The sequence below is a fragment of the Mercenaria mercenaria genome, chromosome 4 (genome assembly GCF_021730395.1).
Source record: "Mercenaria mercenaria strain notata chromosome 4, MADL_Memer_1, whole genome shotgun sequence".
In the NCBI taxonomy this organism is placed as follows: domain Eukaryota; kingdom Metazoa; phylum Mollusca; class Bivalvia; order Venerida; family Veneridae; genus Mercenaria; species Mercenaria mercenaria.
In genome coordinates, this window is record NC_069364.1 from 74,392,864 (window position 1) to 74,413,404 (window position 20,541).

Genomic DNA, 20,541 nt, shown 5'->3' on the forward strand with positions numbered 1-20,541 from the left:
ATGCATGCATCTTTCGACAAATCATTGAATAATGTATCACAATTTTATGCAGAGATACATACATGACTATTAATAAAAAAAGAAGAAAAGCATATCAATAATACTTAAGAAATGAAATGAGGCTTCAAAAAATAATGTTCCATTATATTTTTAAGCTTCGTGTTTTGGCTCCACATATGTATAGCATTGTTGACATTATTTAAAGATAACATGGAAATATACTGGCAATGATCTGTTGCAACACCTACAAAATTTTAGACTCTAAGATTGATTGGGCAAACAACATGATTTCTATATTTCTCAGCATTGTTAATTCATTTAACAAGTTTGGTTTAGATATTGTTTTGAACTGACATACACTTTTCAGAAACATAGCACCTGTCCTACTTTAACCAACCACATGAGGTGCAATTAATGGTCTAAAAGTGTGACAAAAAATATCAAGAAAGTGTATGGTTAAATGTTCTATTAACAGCTTTAACTTTAAGTAATCATACTGAATGAAACCTTCAGTCCATCTCAATTTTCTTCGTCTATACACCGTACAGGATATTTCTGAAAATGGTCTATACCCCGTACTGCAAATGTCTTTACCCCGTACACTCGTGTCAAAATTCATTTGGGTAATTCAAAGAAACTGTTACAGTCAGCTATCCAGGATTTTTCGTATGAATACTCAACAGAAAATTAAAGACAATTGCCGATTCAGAATTTCGATGAATCGTCTATTACCGATCTACTTTACTAAGATATGCAAAAAAATAAAGGTTCGACAGTGAGCAAACGGAACATCAACCTATTTATAAACTCCCTTGTGTACGTTACCAGCTATATGAACGCATTTTCGGGCTTATGAATCATTCCACTTTTGATAAAATTCGCCGTTTCCATAATTTTTATCTTAAAGGTGTTGAAATAATGTTAAATCTTACCAGTGGTAATGCAGATTTTCAAAACACGCCATTATTTACAGCTCAATAACTAGCTATATCCGCTGTACGATGTATCACCGTGGAAATAGGCTGTATTGAATTAATATGGACATACTCTATTAGTTCTTTCAAGGTATTTCAGAACGTATATTTTTGCGTTATAACTTTGGCCGTTCCTTTAAGGAAAACCTCTTTTATGGCCAAAAAGATAGAGGAAAAATAATGGATAGCGAAATTATCATTAATGAAGGACGTTCTTTTATCTTTCAAGTCTGAAAATTTGAGACAGTTAGTATTACTATTTCAAGAGTTACATAGATGATATTACATGAGTGTCTTTTTATACTGAATTTATTTAGCGAGTTAAAAATGTATGAGGCTCTGCCGGGCATTTTAACAATTTAATTCTACGCGTTTAACCTAGTAAATGCGACCAACATCTCCACTACTTAAACGACGACACATCCAAAATGTTTTGATAAACTAGACTAAGTGTATTATCAAATTTATGTAATGGCTTTATTTCATTCCAATGACGTAAAATCTGTCCTAAAATGCTTTTATGGTAGGTCTGCACGTTTAATAAAATTGATGGCGTAACGTCGTTTAACCGGAAAACGTAAAGCCTTCGGCGTGAGGAAAAGAAAATCAAATTTTGAACAAATGGCAACCTGTGAGTAAATGATAGCCTGGGAAGCCGTTGATAATATTTGTGCTTTGTCAAAAGAAATCATACCTAATATTTATTCATTAAAGATATCACTTAATTTGAGCTAATTAGTGTTAATTGACATTCATCAAGTTTCTGATATATTTTTTTGATAAATCTCTTAGATGCATGATAATCCCAACATCCTTTCCATTTTTATGTAAATAAAGCTGCAAAATATTCCTTTTTTCAATTTTAACGACATATTAATTTTTAAGATTAAAAACCGCTTTCTCTTCCATTGAAGATAAAGTGAGTGGATGGTGTAATTATGTCAGAGTGATTTGTTAGTGACATTTATGCTTATATAACAATGTTATCACATTGTTTTTATTGTAACCTGTGAGATCTTAAATCTCTATAGAATTAAGTTGGATATTACATGTTTTATAAAATACCGCCATTTTTTCGAGTTTACAAAATTTCAGAAATGCTTAAATAGTGGGTGTAGAAAAAAACCTATAAAATCTAAACGATCCTACATCCTTAATAACACACAAAATGGTATTTTTTTATAATGGTTGTCAATTTATTTTGCAACGGATGATTTCATATCGTAAACAATAATTGTTATCTGATTACATCGTCACGCTGTTTGCTATATAGGCATAGGAGTTTTGCTATGGGCACCATTTTTGCCGCAATCTTGAATACAGTCCAGGAATCATTCTACCATATGTTTTCAGAGTGGCAGTCAAAGAATACTGGCTAGACATGATTTTATCTTCTTGAATAAATCTTAGCATTTTCTATCTACCCTCATGAGAAGTTCACTTGATCTCTCATAAGTACATATAACTGTGAAATAAATCTGGTAAAATAATAAATAATAACAATAAGTGCAAATGTGAAAAGATGACAATGGTAGACATTCCTTATGCGACTGCATTTACCCTATCTACTGTAGTCATAGTCAAACAATCAGTATATAAACGTATATAGACCATAAAATTGGTCCATATAATCTTCTATTCATTACTTCAAATGTAAATTTTATCATGGGAACGCGGCGTCAATTATATAGTGCAATTATTCTCAATAACCAAATGTTTTGTTGTACATGTCTCAAGTTACTTAAAGCTACCCGCTCACAGTTTGGTTGAAATTGTTCAGCATGTTCATTTGTTTGTTTGTTTGTTTGTTTAGTTGTTTGCTTTGAAAACCGGCGTTGAACCCAAAACAAAATACGTAAAATTCGTATGTCAATAAGTTTGTACCAATAATTACTTTCAGACCACACACATTTTATGGATTTTGTAGAGAAATTATGTTTTCACATAAATGTATGGGCTTGTCCCTTTAAAAATGAAATAGAGAAAAATCGATAACATGGTGAAATCTACTTTAACAATACATTAGCATAATGATGATTTATTTTTCAAAAACCAATTATACATAATCATGTAATGTAATAACGTGTTCATAACATGTTCAGTGACACAAATTCTGAATATTCTTGTACTTGAATGGACTTGAAACAAATTTCATAATTAGCATGACTTTTTGAATGTTAGAAGATTGTGAATATTATGTTAATTTGACGAAATTTCTATATCCCTTTATCCCAAGGCCTACCGCACTGAAAACTTAACAAATTATATAACTTACTTGTTTGTGCGTTAATTCCAAACAAAAAGAAAGAAAAAAATAATATAACTCCATGAATCATAATCGTCATGCTTTCTTAAAATTGTAGTCCATACCGAGCTTCTTGATCAATCATGAAGTATATAGTCTCATTGTAGCTTTTTCAAATTTAAAATACCGCAGTACGAGTATGAATAGTGTCCGATTACATTTACCTCATTGTACTAACTATAACGATCAATGTAAAAAGTCAAGTGCATTATATGGAAGGCCGTTGTGCCATACTAACTGCTAAATACGAGTCACAAATGCAAAATTCTGAATATGAATCGCTCAATGAACAGAGGTTATAAGTTAATAACAATACAAAATGAAGATTGGACCCAGAAAGAGGACACCAAGATATACCTTGAATCCATCACATTGTTTGTTACGTCAAAATAGTTGAACATTAAAAATTAATGACAATACAAAACAAAGATTGAACCCAGAAAGAGGACACCAAAATATACTTTGAATCCACCACCTTGTTTGTTACGTCAAAATATTTGAACATTAAAAATTAATAACAATACAAAATAAAGATTGATCCCAGAAAGAGGACACCAAGATATACCTTGAATCCACCACATTGTTTGTTACGTCAAAATATTTGAACATTAAAAATTAATGACAATACAAAACAAAGATTGATTCCAGAAAGAGGACACCAAGATATACCTTGAATCCACCACGTTATTTGTTACGTCAAAATAGTTGAACATTAAAAATTAATGACAATACAAAACAAAGATTGAACCCAGAAAGAGGACACCAAGATATACTTTGAATCCACCACCTTGTTTGTTACGTCAAAATATTTGAACATTAAAAATTAACAAGATTTAGCTTACCAAAAGGTTCCTTCTAGCACATATACAATATTCTTTTTAAGGGATATTGTTTTAGCATAATGTTACAAATGTTTGATAATGCAATGAGACAAATATGATTTGTCATTTTTTGTGCAAACTTAATTAGATCTATTTAAGAACTAATCTAAGTATTAACAGTTTTATCATAACCCAAAGCTGTTTTTTTTTAATATAAGCAAGTGCAGTACATATTATGCTATTGGAAGCATTTGTCTTGCAGTCTGTATTTCACTTCCGGATATTTTCATCACGCGACTACACCAGCGAGTACCCGCACACTTAACACAAAGAAATTTCATACCTGCGTTTACGATTCGAAAAAAAATCAGGAAGTAAAAAAGTACGCAAAAGAAATGACGTTAGAATCTAAATGAATCACGTGACCAGGGACAAATTTTATTACTTAATTGTTTTGGCGGGAGTCTATTTTTAGATGATGCATATTCATTTCATTAATCTCGATTCTTTACTATGATATATTTAATCGAAGAGTTACATGATTTAAACTTAATTATTGTGTCTTCTTGTTCTGTTATTTGACGTAGTTGTATTGCACTTTTTAAAGACTGTAATAAAGATTGATTATGCGTAAACACATATTGGGCTAGAGGCTATCTGTAATGAATATGCATGAGTCCAAGATGGCGGCGCCCTACGGGAAATCGGATTCCTTTGACGATACCCTTGTATCCATTACATGCTCAGTCAAGTGTGACATGTTCACCATAAGTGTTCCTTCTCTTGAGAAGGAACAATAACAATACAAAATAAAGATTGATCCCAGATAGAGGACACCAAGATATACCTTGAATCCACCACCTTGTTTGTTACGTCAAAATACTTAAAAATTAAAAATTAATAACAAAACAAACTAGGTTGTCAGCAGAAACACAAATGATCAATTTATGTTGGTACCAATCTATAATGGGAAAAAACGTACAACAATACTTTATATACCAGTGTGTAAGTACTAAACAGCATTTAAGCATGTATACCCCAGCTAAGATTTTAAAGGCTCTGAAAACTGATATTTTAGTTCGTACGAAAGAAAATGTCACAGATGCAAAATATGTTTATATTTGTTCCCTTAATATTTTATTCATTTTAGCTAACTGCAGCAAAATTATGAAAAGTGTTCACCTTATAATTGAATACACTGAAATCTATCTGTCTAATATAAATTTTTACATTGTACTGTTTGTAGCCTTACAATATCTTTTAGATACATGTAGTTTCGTAGCTGTATCCGCGAAAATAGATTACAAATTAAAGAGCATAGTGCTAGGCCTTCTAAAGACAAACCATTGATATGAATGGGAATGGGCTTAGATACATCATTTATTTTAGATGATTTCCGTACATTCGTCATAAAACTGTGTTACGGACAGTAGAAATAGTATTGGTTGATTTCAGGATTTTTTCTAAATAAAAACGATCTACTACGGGAACACCTCGTCTTAATTGTTCGTCTTATGTCAAAAGTCAGTTTAGCGGCCAGCCAAATAAGCAGTTTCGTACGGAACGTTTAACCTCTTTTTTTAAGTATAAAAAACGCAATAGTTGTTGTGTCCAATGAGGCTATGTCCTTGCTAGATGGAACATATATGAATAGGCTTTGTGCTATGTCAGAAAAGGTAACAATGATCATCAGCATTTGAAGATCCTCCACTTCTGAAGCTATTGCTGAGGATGGAGAATCGTTTCAGGGTAATGAGACTCTAATGTTCACTAAATGAAATACCTTGAACTCTGAGTGCTATATAGAAACTGTTTTATTACAATTTTAACCTTTTAAGATAATTAGTACACAAAAATGTGCTTGTTCTCTTTCCAGAAGAGTTAAATGTTCTGTAAATATACCACAGCTGCCCATACATCTAACTCGTAAAACTACAAAAATCGAATTCATAACTAATGAGGAATTTATTCCAAAATTTCTGTACGCATCGCTATTGACATAGATTATGGGTAATCTTGAAGTGAGGCTTAAGAAGTGCACTATTGAGATCCTCGATTATGTATAATCAATCTTAAAGACAAATTGAAGAAACTGGACCAAGACGCAATATTTGTCTGTAAATTACTAATGACATGGTGCTGCAATTTTAAGCTCTCTGACTTCCACGCACGTTACCAAAGGGTTCGAATTCTTTTTAGGCCATCTTTTTGAATTCAGTGTAATTTAGCGATTTCAAATTTAGTGTTTGTTATACTTTTAGAGCTTATCATCTTTTGTTGTATTTATTTCATACTTTCTCTTGTCATTTTTCGTCGGTTCAGGATTATCCCAAATAAACTTTGAAACGCTGGTGGCAAGTAATTTTGCTTTAGATCTAAGATGTTTTAAAGAAGTCGACATTATGTACAACTTTTCACTGATATGTGCACAGAAGAATATTGAATGTTAGTGTATTACACTCAGTAAACGAACTATAAAAAGCCACAATGTGTAGCAATTTTTCAGATAACGTTTAAAAATATATACACTACGCTCTGACATAGCACGCGAATCACAACCCCGAAATTGGCAGCCGAAAGCTTTGTCCTCATAGCTATCTGTCCAGCGACATAATGTCAATTAACAAATATATATTTTGTATTTCTTGAGTGCGAGATCAATACTTGCTGACAAAACCTATCAACTTTCTCGTCTTCGTCTGTGCGTTGCAGTATGATTACTTTGTTCAAATGGCATCATTGAACATATACGTTTGTTTGTAAATATAAACTGGTCACCTCTCAGATTTATTTGCCATTCAGTAATTATTAAAGAAGTCAGAAATTTAAATTTGCATTGCATATATCTTTTAGTAGCGATAGAAATGAGCTTCGGGTTTGCATCTTACTATGAAGCATCTTATATCCAAAAGTATTTCAAGCTTTCCTTAATGATTAAATAAAATAATAAAAGCGTATTTTACTCGATATTGAAGAGGAAATGTTTAACATTAACGCCTAAATATATTATATGATACAAATATTTTTCAATAGAAAAAAAAGAAACGAAAGAATGAAGCCTCATTAGCAACGCATAATAGTTTTAATTTTCCTTATTCATTTTTTTATGTATTACAAAGAAAGGACAGTAATATTATCGTATGTTACTGCAAAGTTGTTATGGTATGTCAAACAAAGTGTAGAAAAATTCCTTTATGGCTCATGAATAGAACACTGAAATACAAAACAGAAAACGTTAACAGTAAACCAATAATCAATCTTACTTGAGTTATGGAAAAGAAGGAAGTTAAATACAGATACTGTGAATATAAATGTGGAGATTTAGTGAAACACTGCACCGAGTCCGTAATCATTGACAGTTAAACATAAAATAGGCTTTAAATATAAAATGATTTTTGTTCCGTCATTTTCAGAAGCGCACGAAGAATAATGAAACTTTACATAAATATTTTTATTTTGCAGCCATAGACAACTTTGCAAAATTTTATTGGTATGGATATGCTATAAACAAGAAGTATCTTTAGAAATATTAGTCAATGCAAACTTTAAACTATGAAACGTGCAAGCACTCTGAACTTTTACATACGATCTTGTATTTTTAAAGCAAAACAAAATGGTGTTTTTTTTAAGTTTTTTATGTAGAACATATTTACAGAACACATATTTTACATCAAAATTATATTAATCATAATCTATGAAACTTTGAAAAAAAAATAAGACTAAAATGGAGAGGCCGAAAAGTGGGGGCGGGGATACGAAATGACCAAAATGGGGACGAGTTGACTACTGTAAATCGTTTACGGGAGGTCACTCTGTATCAGTGTGTCGGAGTCGACCTCTGCTGCAGTTTCACTACCCTATTTATGTGTATGACGTTTTACAAGCTATTTCCTAGGGACCATTGCAACGGATTATACTGTCTAACAATACAGCTCAGGGCACGTACACACCCCTCAAGAATATTATCTATTCTATTCGGAAACCTGTAGAAACCCACCAATCAAAATTTACGGTTTTAATCAGTTGTTGAATGACCTTCACCACACATATAAACAGGTAGTAAAGATGACATCAATACCGGCCTGTGGCCGGAAAAAAATAAAGGTAACCTAATTATTTGCCGTGTATTTGTGAAATACGGTCTCTGATATCAAATGTATAGACGCCGCTGATTGCCCTGTTGTTTAACCGAATGTTTGGATTTCAATACACATACGCTTTTTATGTGTGACAAAAAGGCCTCTCAACAATAAGGAAACATACGTAAAAATAGATATGTTATTTACTATATCTTCCTAAGAAACCTCCTTTATTCTTACTTTTAAAGACGCACAATGTATTCTTATGTATTTCTATGACGGTGATTATACATGATTTGCATGAAAAATCTGTCTGTGAAAAATAAGTATCTAGTAAGAAATTGACAGTGGTATATATTACGCCGAAACAACGTGTCTCCTTGTAATGTCTAAACATATTTTTGTGAATAAAAGTAGCAATACGCACAGTATTTGATGTACTAAGTTGAGTTTACACCACATTTTGTTTCAACACAATGAGACATTTATTTACTTATGTTTCTAAAACTATCCTGAAAAGCGATTGAAAACATAAACTTGCAGATGAAATTGTGAAAACACATTAATTCAGGGAGAGCTTAAACTGTACACCTGTCATCTTGTAGTATAGCTGTATTATACCTGTAATATCACTATCAGAACGATTGGAAGAGAAAAATTTAGGTCACTAGGTTGTGATGGGTTTTTAACCGCCCGCTATCATTTTCAAGACTAGATCTACACCCAAAACAGGCGTAAAACTTGTTTCTTACTTTTGAAAATAGTGTTTTTCATTCATTCTATATTCAAAGGAGTTTTTCTTTAAATAGATATATACTTAAATGGTATTTATAATATTATAAATTTATTAGAGACGTAGCTTCTTGTTACCGAAGTTTCTGTTTCTAGTGAGCTGAGTGCAAATTATTATGTAGTTATTGTGCAACTGACATTATAAAACATAGGTTGAACTTGGTGATCAAGACGATACTAATACACTTGTTTGATTTCGAGGATGTCACCTAATCAGAAAAAAGTTACTGAATTTGTTTAATAAAAACTTTAATTAAAACTAAGAAAAATGCAAAAATGAAAAATACAATTTTAAGATGATAATTATCTGTTTGTATACGTAATGAGTTGATTTGGAAACCTAGAAATAATTGAAAAAAAATCAAAAGGGGGATTATGTCCGCCTTTCTCATATTTACAACGGGAGCTTTATAGGTATGTGTGTGTTGGGAGGGGCAGGCAGGGGGTGTTGACCGTTCGCCAGATGGGATGAATCTGTAGCCCCGTTGAAAATCTTTAGTCAATCCATGAATGGAAATAGGAAATATCTACTTCTACTACTTCTATTTTAAATTCGACAGTTAATGATATCATAATGTTAGCTAATCGCCAGATCATGTTCTAAAATGGAAATTAAAATCATTAGCTTAAAACTGATGGATAATTTCATTTTTATCCAGTTTCCTTTGACATATTTTTTTCCAAATGAAACTCCATATGGCTGATGAATAACTTTTGCCTGTTCATTATGAATCGCTTATCATAAATTCGCCAGATTGGATGAATCTGTAGCCCTGTTGAAAATCTTTAGTCAATCCATGAATGGAAATAGGCAATATCTACTTCTACTACTTCTATTTTAAATTCGACAGTTAATGATATCATCATGTTAGCTAATCGCCAGATCATGTTATAAAATAAGATTAAAATCATTAGCTTAAAACTGATGGATAATTTCATTTTTTTTTTCCAGTTTCCTTTGACATATTGTTTTCTAAATGAAACTCCATATGGCTGATGAATAACTTTTGCCTGTTCATTATGAATAGCTTATCATAAATAAATTAGTCAAAGTAGTTTCTCATTCTGAGCAAGGGCATCCGTAGCCTAATGGTTATGGCTGCTGACTTCGAACCAATTGCCCCTCACCGATGTGAGTTCTTGTCTCACTCAAGGTGTTGAATTTTTCATATGAGGAAGCTCGGGTCGATGGCTCTAATAAGATTCGCACCCGTAATGAAATAATGTACGAAGGAGCCACTGGCGTTTTCCTCCACCCTCAAAGCTTGAATGTCGCTACAATTATTACCTATAAATGTGTTGGTGCGACGTTAAACCCAACAAAACAAAAACAAAATCATTCTCAGCCATGCAGATGTGGATGTGCAAGGGAATAGTACATATTTTTCTCTGTTCTGCACTGGTAATTCATTATACAGACTTGAAATGTGATATAATTTTAACGTATTTCACATTCTGCGGTTATGCTTTTCAGACCTACGTCGGGTGTGAATGTGCGACATTTTACTTCCGTTACTACGGAACGGACTTAGCGTAAATCTATTTATAGCGTGTTTTGTTTGGGTTTGGTGTCATGACATACTATTTAGGTCCTATGACGACTACTCAAGTTTTCGATGGTAAAGAAAGACCATTTGGGAATGTTTCCGGCATGAATGGGGACACAGGCGACATACTGTCCTGCTCTATGAAATTTGTTTTCGAATTTCTCATTGAACAGAGAACAGGATGAACATGATCTTGGAGTATACACAATTTGAAATACAATTCTGATGATCGTAATTTTACGGAAAAAAACGTTTCACTTGAGATGATACACAATTCGGAACTATTAAGTTGCTCAGGTCTTTGTAACGGCATAACATACTTCCTAATTACGGACTTACAGTTACGTACGCTACATATTAAGAAAATAATGTTAGAATGTGTGTTTTTATCCCCCAGCTTTTTCGAGGAAAATAGAGGGACATAGCAATAGGCTGCGTCCTTCTGCCCGTCATACTTCGTGCCTGGTTCATAACTCTGCCAACCATGAAGAGATTTTGAAATAACTTGGCATAAAAGTTCACCGTAATAAGACGACATGTCATGCTCAAGAACCAGACCCCTATCGTGTCTATCTTAAGACCTAGCCCCCTAGCTTCAAGGTTCCACATAATGAGGTAATTTATCGTGTGCAAGTGCCACACCCCTAGCTTTCAGGTCAATGTCACCTTTTGACATTTATTGTCTAGTCTATCACATTTTTATGCATTGTTGTATATTCAAATAACGTGTTATAAATATTCACCATTACAAGACATTTTGTCATGCAAAGGTCAAGGTCGCTGGCAACCACGTTAACTTTCTTTTTGTTTTGTTCATGAAATTACCTGCTTTTATATCAGTTTTCCAAATAATTTAAAAATGAAATTATGTTTAAAGTAAAATTATCGGTATTGGTAGATATAAAAAGGTTTTAAAAATTGTAGACTTGTAGAATGCAAACTCTGACACAAGTTATATAGGTAAATGTACCATTACTGTTGTTGCAAAATATTAGGTTGATATGTAGTGCAGCAGCTTTGCATTAACCAGCAGTAGAATTAACTTTTTCTAGGATGTTTTAGTACTACATAAGTGGCATGCATTTTATTTGTTTATTAATTACATCCTCTTTTGATTAGTATTAAATGTTAACCTAGGGATTGAAAACTACAAGTAAAACACTCGAATACGAAAGTTACAACAATAAACGAGTGTAAATACCTTTGTATATATAGTCAACATCGTACTTGCGACCACCTCTGTTAAGCGATATTTTTATTAAACGACCGGTGAAAATCCCTCCCGAACGTTTTCAGTACATAAATTCATTCCATTAAGAATCATACTCTTGTTGCCCAAAACCAACTCCCCCAAACTGCCACCCTTCCAGGAACACTTAATTTCATAAAACGAAACAATGGTCTGTTTTCCTCAATTACTTGAGAACTTTCTGACATGAACGTATAATTTCAGGGGCAATAACATCTGTCTTGCGTCATGGAAACAATCGCTTCAACTATACATGTATATTGAATTCGAGAGGCATTACAATGCATAGTGTTTTTTTTATTCTACATACTGAGCTAACCTTTCTTGAATATAAAATACTAAACCCAACTAATTTTGTAATATGTTGTATTTGAGTCATGTATATAATAGGATTATTTAAGAAATAATAAGTTCCCAAGTGTGGTTTACCGTAGAATAACCCTTGTTTTGAGTTCTTATGCGTAAGAATATATCACGAAGGCCGTAGGCCTGAGTGATATATTGTTTCGCATAAGAACGAAATACTAGGGTTATTCTACGATAAATCACACTTGGGAACTTGTTATTTCGATTCTAACACGACACACTAGTATCAACATTGTAAGAAAAGTTGGTAACTACTTTTTACGACCTAGCTACGCACCTGGATCGGATGACGTCATTGCACGCGAGTGGTTTATTGTAGAATAACCCGAGATTTTTCTCGACATGTATGTAGGTTATTCGATGGTCGTGTTAGAATATAATAGTAGTTTGATTTGGGATACTGTATTCGGCCCGAGTTGATTCTGCAAAGACGGATCCTACCTGGCAAAATCCACGAGAACTAAATACAACATCCCATATCTAGCTACAAAAATGAGGGCCCTTTTGTTCTAAACCATCAAAGTTTTGTATGTTGTTTTGTAATTGAACGAATCTTCAGTATTTATCAATGTTATAGTTTTGTGTGTGCTATTTACAGAACTGCACCAGGGCTTTTATATTAAATGTAAGTAGTCCGACAACATACAATACAAAAGGTACCATACGACTTTTTCTGCCTCTTCATACTCACCTGTGAATTGCAAGCCTTTTTGATAGAATTTATGTAGATATATAATAAAATTAATTATGTAGGCTAGCTTAAAATATCTATTCTCATTAGTTTTTTCGTTTTAGAGAGATACGTGTTCAGAACCAAATGTATGTACAGTGGAGCAAACTTAAATACATGTTCTTGCAATAATGCATGGATCTTTAGTTTTTCATGTATAAACACCCGGGACTCTCATCCTAATGTCAGTTATCTGAGTTGAAGCTCTAGAAGCGGAAGCACAAGATTACGAACCCTGCTTCAAAAGTCAGACAGTGTTTTCGTGGGCTCTTTTTGGACCAACAGGCATTTTATTTTCTCTGTTAAATGTCAATAGATCTGTTGCACAACCAGCGCTGCTGTGAACTGTATTTCTATACGCGAATACGCGGACATGGCAAAACAAAACTGTTATTGCAGTATTACAAACGGCAAAACAAAACTGTTATTGCAGTATTACAAACGGCAAAACAAAACTGTTATTGCAGTATTACAAACGGCAAAACAAGATTCATATTATGTACTACTAATGACCTCAATTTAAATATTTGTAGAATATATCTGTAACAAGACGCTTTGCAAGCACGGAATGCAATAAAGTAAACTTTAATGGAGTCTGTTCAGCAAAGGAACCCTCACACTAGAACCAGATAAAGTGAGAAACTCTAAACACTGAGTTGCAAATTAGTGTTGCCAGCTTTCATTCACCACTTTGTCTTTACTTATAGCCTTAAACGGAAGAACATACATGTGGTTGAATAAGGTCGTCTACCGTATATTCATACAAAGTGATACAACTTTTATTTTTTAAACTTCCTTGATCAAAAATTACTTTTCTTGTGATTAATGGTCACGAATACTATTTCATTTTTACATTATGTCATGCATATTCAAAAACAGGGAAAATGAAAAGAGACATAAATCATAAATCATTGATGTATCAGAAACCTTAAACTCTCACCTTTCCTTTTTCAGTTGAAAAAAGTTGTTTTTTGTTAATTCTTTATAACGCATACGCAAATACGAATTACTGGATATGTGTTAGAATGAATATAAGAGATGCAACAGTTTGGATATTTCCAAAAAGATTATTGCTGGTTATATGTCGACAATAATTCCATTGCTTCTCGGAAGGGGAAACATATATGTTGCTGATTTCGTCCAACATTTGCTTCCGTAGAAACACAGGTCGTCGGAGACCTCGAACTATGCGCAGTTACAATCAATGAGTACATGAATAGAAGCAAACGGAAAATAAACTCTTCAAACCCTAAGTTTCTCATGTGTGGTAGCAGACTTCAACTGAACAAATGTAGCAAATATTGTAATGTCAACCCTTACCCTGCTAAATTTCTGTAATGAACTTGCCCACCTTTCAAAATAGACAGTACTATTAATTGTTAAAAGGGGTGCTTACCAAAATGTCAAATGTATAGGCTGATCTTGATCTTCACTGGTCGCAAAGATAGAATCAATCATGTACAGCATGATAAGGTAAGTAAAAAAAATCCCTCAATAACTGCACGCTACAAGTGTGGGGTAATAACCCAATAATAAGTTCTCCGATATATTTTTTTGAATTAACTAAGGTATGGAAGTAAATACGTTCGAACACTTTTTTAACGCACAAAGAAATTCTTTATTAGTATGAATATGCTATAAAAAGTAATGGTAACCTGAATATTTGCTGTTAAAATGTTGACGGATACGGTCTCTGATGTAAAATGTATAGAAGAGTTTACAACGCAGTTGGTTGCCCTGGTGTTTAGTGTTTAATATAACGTTTTTATTTCAATGTACATGCATTTTTACATGTGACAAAAAGGCCGCTCAACACTAAGTAAACATACATTAATCATCGTAATATTACAAATTCCATTTTTACAATAAAAAACAAAATTTATTACGTTGAATGTCTTGATCAACATAGACATGCTATTTACTATATCTACCCGAGAAACCTCTTGTATTCTTACTTTTAACCCTCCGCAATCATTTTCAAGACTAGATCCACTTTCAAAACAGACATAAAACTTGTTATTTGAAAAAGGTTATATTTTCTTTCATTTTATATGTCAAAGGAGATTTTCCTTCAAATAGCAGTATAATATATTCGTCTCCAAATACTCTGTTTTAGTATGCCGGGTGCAATTTATTACGTAATCCTTATGCAACTGACATGACAAAACACAGTTTACCTTGGTGACCAAGACCATAACAGTACACTTGTTTTTGATGTCGAATATGTCACCTAATTAGACCGGGTCATAACAATTACTGATTTTGTTAAATAAAAACTTTAAAATAAAAATAAGAGAAAAAAATAACAGAAAAAAATAACAACTTTGGGATGATAATAATCTGTATACGGAATGAATTGATTTGGAAACCTAGAAATGATTGGAAAAAAAAATGAAAAAAGCAATCAAAATGGGGATAATGTCTACCTTTCTCATGTTTAGCATGGAGTTTGGTCTGGTGTAGATGTGAGTATCTGGGGCGGGGAGGCAGGGGATGTTGAGTGTTCACCAAATTGGATTAATCTGTTGGATATTTTAGATATCTACCTCTACTCCTTCTAATTAAACTTTTTATTTTCATTTTGACAGTTAATAATATTATCATTTAAGTTAACTGCGACGCGTTGTAATTTTTGTCGGATCATGATACGGCCATTTTAAGGTATTGAATTGTTTCTTTTATAAATAAAATTTTGTTATTGTTCAGCTGCTGGTTTGTTTTTCTGTTACTTTTACTTACTGTCGGATCATGATACGGCCATTTTAAGGTATTGAATTGTTTCTTTTATAAATAAAATTTTGTTATTGTTCAGCTGCTGGTTTGTTTTTCTGTTACTTTTACTTACAGTAAGAAGCAGTTCTTACTCTTTGACGTAACATTGTGATAACAGAAGGTGTTATGATATAACAAAATGTTTTCCATTAAGATATATATCATAATAACATATCATGAGACCAGACGACTGTAAAATGTAAAAAAAAAAAATCCGAGATCAGTATTATTTAGGGTATTGTGTGTAATATAGCAAATATTGTAGCATCAACCCTTACCCTGCTAAATTTCTGTAATGAACTGGTCTATCTTTCAAAAAAGACAGTACTTTTAATTGTTAAAAGGGGTGCTTACCAAAAATGTCACATGTGCAGGCTGAACATGATCTTCACTGGTCGCAAAGGCTGAATCAATCATGTACAGTATGATAAGGTAAAAAAATCCTTCAATAACTGACAAAGTTTACCTTGGTGACCAAGACTATAACATTACACTTGTTTTTGATTTCGAATATGTCACCTATTGAGACCGGGTCATAACAATTCCTGATTTTGTTAAATAAAAACTTTAAAATCAAAATAAGAGAGAGAAAAAAACAGAAAAAAATAACAGCTTTAGGATGATAATAATCTGTATACGGAATGAATTGATTTGGAAGCCTGGAAATAATTGGAAAAATTGAAGAAAAAAATCAAAAGAGGGATAATGTCCACCTTTCTCATGTTTAGCAAGGGAGCTTTGTACATGTGTGTGTTTTGGTGGCGGGGAGGCAGGGGATGTTGAGTGTTCACCAAATGGAATTTTTAAATATCTACCTCTACTACTTCTAATTAAACTTTTTATTTCTAATTTTGACAGTTAATTACATTATCGTGTAAGCTAATTGCGACGCGTTGTAATTTCTGTCAGATCATGTTATGAAATGGTAATAAAAATATAAGCTGATCTTTAACCTATTTTTTTAAATGAAAGTCTATATGGCTTATGAATAACTTTTGTCTGTTCATTATGAGTCGCTTATCACCAGTTATAATGCGCATTAGTGAAAGTTTCTAATTCTGAGCAAGGACATCCGTGGCCCATTGGTTACGGCTGATGACTTCAAACTACTTGCCCCTCACCGATGTGGGTTTTGATTCTTGCCTCAAAGGGGGTATTGAAATTTCATGTAAGGAAGCCATCCAGCTGGCTTACGTAATTCGATGACTCTACACAGGTTCGCGCCCTTAATGAAATAATGCATGGAGGAGCCACTGAGATCTTCCTCCACCATCAAAGCTGAAAAATTGCAATATGACCTGTAATTGTGATCGTGCGTTGTTAAACCCAGCAAGACAAAAACAATATCATTCTGAACAAGGCAGTTGTAGATGTGCAAAGGACTATATATTTTTCTTTGTCCTGCATTGGTAACTCATTACATAGACTTGAAATGTGATATAATTTTAACGTAGTTCACATCCTGCGCTTGTTTGCCCTATGTTGAGGGTGAATGTGCGAAATTTTACTTCCCTTACTACGAACGGACCTTGCGTAAATCTATTTTACCGTGTTGTGGTGGGGTTTAGAATCACGCCATACTGCTTAGATCTTCTGGCGACTACTCAAGCTTACGAAGGTAAAAGAAGACCCCAGGTAACCATTTAGGAAATGTTTCAGACATGGGTGGGGAGCCAGGCGACATACTGTCCTGCTATATGCAATACGTCCTCGAATTTCTGATTGGACAGGGAACATGATCTCGGAGTATATACATTTACAAATGCAATGCTCTCTCGACTGAGTTCCCTGGCCGCCTACCATTTTCTCTCTGATTTAATATAATTCAAATTGTACCGAGACATTGATAAAAAAATTCAAATACCTTAATAGTTATTCATTTTCCCTTATAACATATTTCTCGATTCAATAATCGTAGTTTTAGTGGGAAAATAGCGTTTCACTGGCGATGATAAACAAAGCGGAACTATTAATTTGCTTAGGTCTTTGTAACGCCATAACTTACTTCCTAATTACGGATTTAAAGTTCTCGCGACGCAAAGGATGCAATCTAATACATAGCATGTTTGCTGTATGAGTTACTTACCACAAACGCACTGCCATCACGCGTGTAACCTGTGCGATAGTTTGTTTTTTATGATTCATATTAATGATTTTGGGAATTACATTCGGTATGATTTTATATAATTTCTAATCGAATTCACGTAAATCTTGAAAGCTTGTCAATACGTTCGTACTTAAAAGAACTTGAATGTAAAGTTAAAAGTTTTTGGAATTGTGTTTACCAACTTTTTAAGTCTACGTGCTTCTGCAGGCTTTAATACACAAAAAAACGTGTATAATCGGGCCACATACAATTCGGTTTCAGGTGGTTATTTTTTAAAAAAAAAAGATAAGAACCATAGCATCTGCGCAAGGTACTTGTATTTCAAAGATTAAATTTATTTATCAATATGGTTAGCACTTTTATATACAAATATATAACAACATGTAAAGGTAGTTGGGCATGCTATCCATGTCTAGCGATATATTAACCTGGTTATTTCAGTACCGCCATTTTTCTTTCGGGGAGTGGGAGTGGGAGCACTTAGATTTGACCCTTCCCGTCGACCGTCAGTCCGTGCGAATACTAGTATATGTCGTGCGTATCTCAAAGAAGTACTGAATCAAGAGTCGTCATCAAACCTCACAGGATTGTCATTCAGCAGGTGAATTCGTTCACTTAGCGTTTTGATCAGGATTTTATTTGAGATATCTTTTATCCAGACCAGAGTTATTACCCATTGATTTATTTTTTTTAAATGCATAAAAAATGCATAAAAGTTTGTGTCGCACGAAATTAAAACGTATTTGATCTAAGGTCATGAAACATAATAGGAATATTACTCAGCATGTGAAGGTGTGCATCTTGGGTTTTTAGCTCACCTGAGCCGAAGGCTCAAGGTGAGCTTTTGTGACCGCTCGATGTCCGTCGTCTGTCTTGCGGCGTGTGTCAACAATTTCTAAAATAATCTTAATTTTCAAAACCACTGGGCAGATTGACACCAACTTTAATAGGAATGATCCTTGAGTGTTCCTCTTTCAGAATTGCCTAAAGGATTGAAATCAATGCAGAACCATGGCAACCAAAAGGAAAATGTTTAAAACTCTTCTTGTCAGAAACTGTCAGCCGGAATTCAAAAATATTTTGTAGAAATGATCTATAGGTGATCCTCTACCAAAATCTCCTAAGCCATTTTGTTTCAGTAAAACACATGGCCTCCAGGAGGCGGGGTTTATTTTCCCTATATGGCTATATAGTAAATTTCAAAAATCTTCTTCTTCAAAACCATTAAGCAGATTTACACGAAATTTCAGAGAAAGGATACTTGGATGCCCTCCTATTAACATTGCCCAAAGAATTGAAATCCATGCAGACCTCTGGTTGCCATAGCAACCGAAAGGAAAAACTTTGAAAATCTTCTTGTCCAAAACCACAGTAGCTTGGGCTTTTATCTACCAAGTTAGTTCAAATTATCCGCCTAGAGTCAAATATGGCCCCGCCCTGGGGGTCATATGGTTTACGTAGATTTATATAGGAAAAACAATGAAAACCTTCTTGTCCAAAACCACAGGGCCTAGGGCTTTGATATTTGGTACGTAGCATCATCAAATAGTCCTCTACCAAGTTTGTTCAAATTATCTCCCCTAGAGTCAAATATGGCCCGCCCGAAGGGTCACATGTTTAATATAGACTTATATAGGGAAAAACTTTGCAAATCTTCTCTGGCTTTGATATTTGGTATGTAGCATCATCTATTGGTCCTTTATCAAGTTTGTTCAAATTATACCCCTAGGATCAAATATTGCACCGCTCGAGCCCGCGGTCACATGGTTTATATAGACTTGTATAAATAGGAAAAACTTTTAAAATCTTCTTGTCTGAAACTATAAGACCTAAATTGAAAATATTAAACAAAAATAGTGTTTTTTATTTGTAATATATAACTTTTATGTGATGTATCTAATTAATTATGTGGCTTAAATTATTTAATGCCATTAATTTTGAGTGTTAAGACAGATACCCATTCAGAACCTAATGAATGTACAGTGGAGCAAACGTAAAAATATGTTCTTATAATAATACCCGTATCTTTACTTTGTCATATGTAAGCACTCATGACTCTTATCCAACTGTCTGTAACCTGAGTTTGAGCACCGGGTGCAGTCCTTAACATATGACCGAAAACTGTAAAAAGACTACAAAATGGCGGCGGTCAGTCAAGCCTGACTGAGTGGTTCGCTCCAATCCTATACAAATACGCCTGAATGCAGTGTTGACATGATTAAGACCTTAATTCCATACAACCATTAAGTCAACAGGCATTTTATTTTCTCTGTTGAACTTGGCAAAACAAATGTCATGATGTATTACTACTTAGATGCATACAAGCAAAGTTTTAATGGAGTCTGTAATGTAGAGGTAAAAAATGTGTATCAACACTTACACACCTTAGAACCAGAAAAAACACAAGTCAGTTGCAAATTAGTGCTCCAATTTGTCTTTACGTATCGCCTTAAATGCAAGGGAATATATTTGGTTAAATACGGTCATATAGCATGTATTCAAAGAAAGTGACAACTGTTTTTTCAAACTTCCTTGATCAAAAATAACCATTTGCGTGATGTAAGGCCACGAATAGTATTTCACTTTGTCATAATGACGTACATGTGCAAAAAAAAGGAAGATTAAAAGAGAGGATATGATTAAGTATTGATGAGTCAGAAACCAGATATACATTGTAAATAGGGGCTTTTCTAGTTATAATTGTAAGCTTAAAATTTCACCTTTCCTTTTTCTGGCGAAATAACATTTGCTTTTCTTGGATTCTTTCAAATGCATAGGTTCACGTTCGTTAACTATGGT

General features: G+C 33.5%; 1 protein-coding gene across 1 annotated transcript in view; it reads right to left on the reverse strand.

Moving 5' to 3' along the window:
• Window positions 1–3,441, reverse strand: part of LOC123552147 (natural killer cells antigen CD94-like) — a 71,782-nt gene extending 68,341 nt beyond the window's left edge. The window contains exon 1 of the mRNA XM_053541692.1: window positions 3,250–3,441. Coding sequence (XP_053397667.1) covers window positions 3,250–3,319 — 70 coding nt within the window. The 5' untranslated portion in view covers window positions 3,320–3,441. The remainder of the gene's footprint in view (window positions 1–3,249) is intronic.
• Between the last annotated feature and the right edge of the window lie 17,100 nt (window positions 3,442–20,541).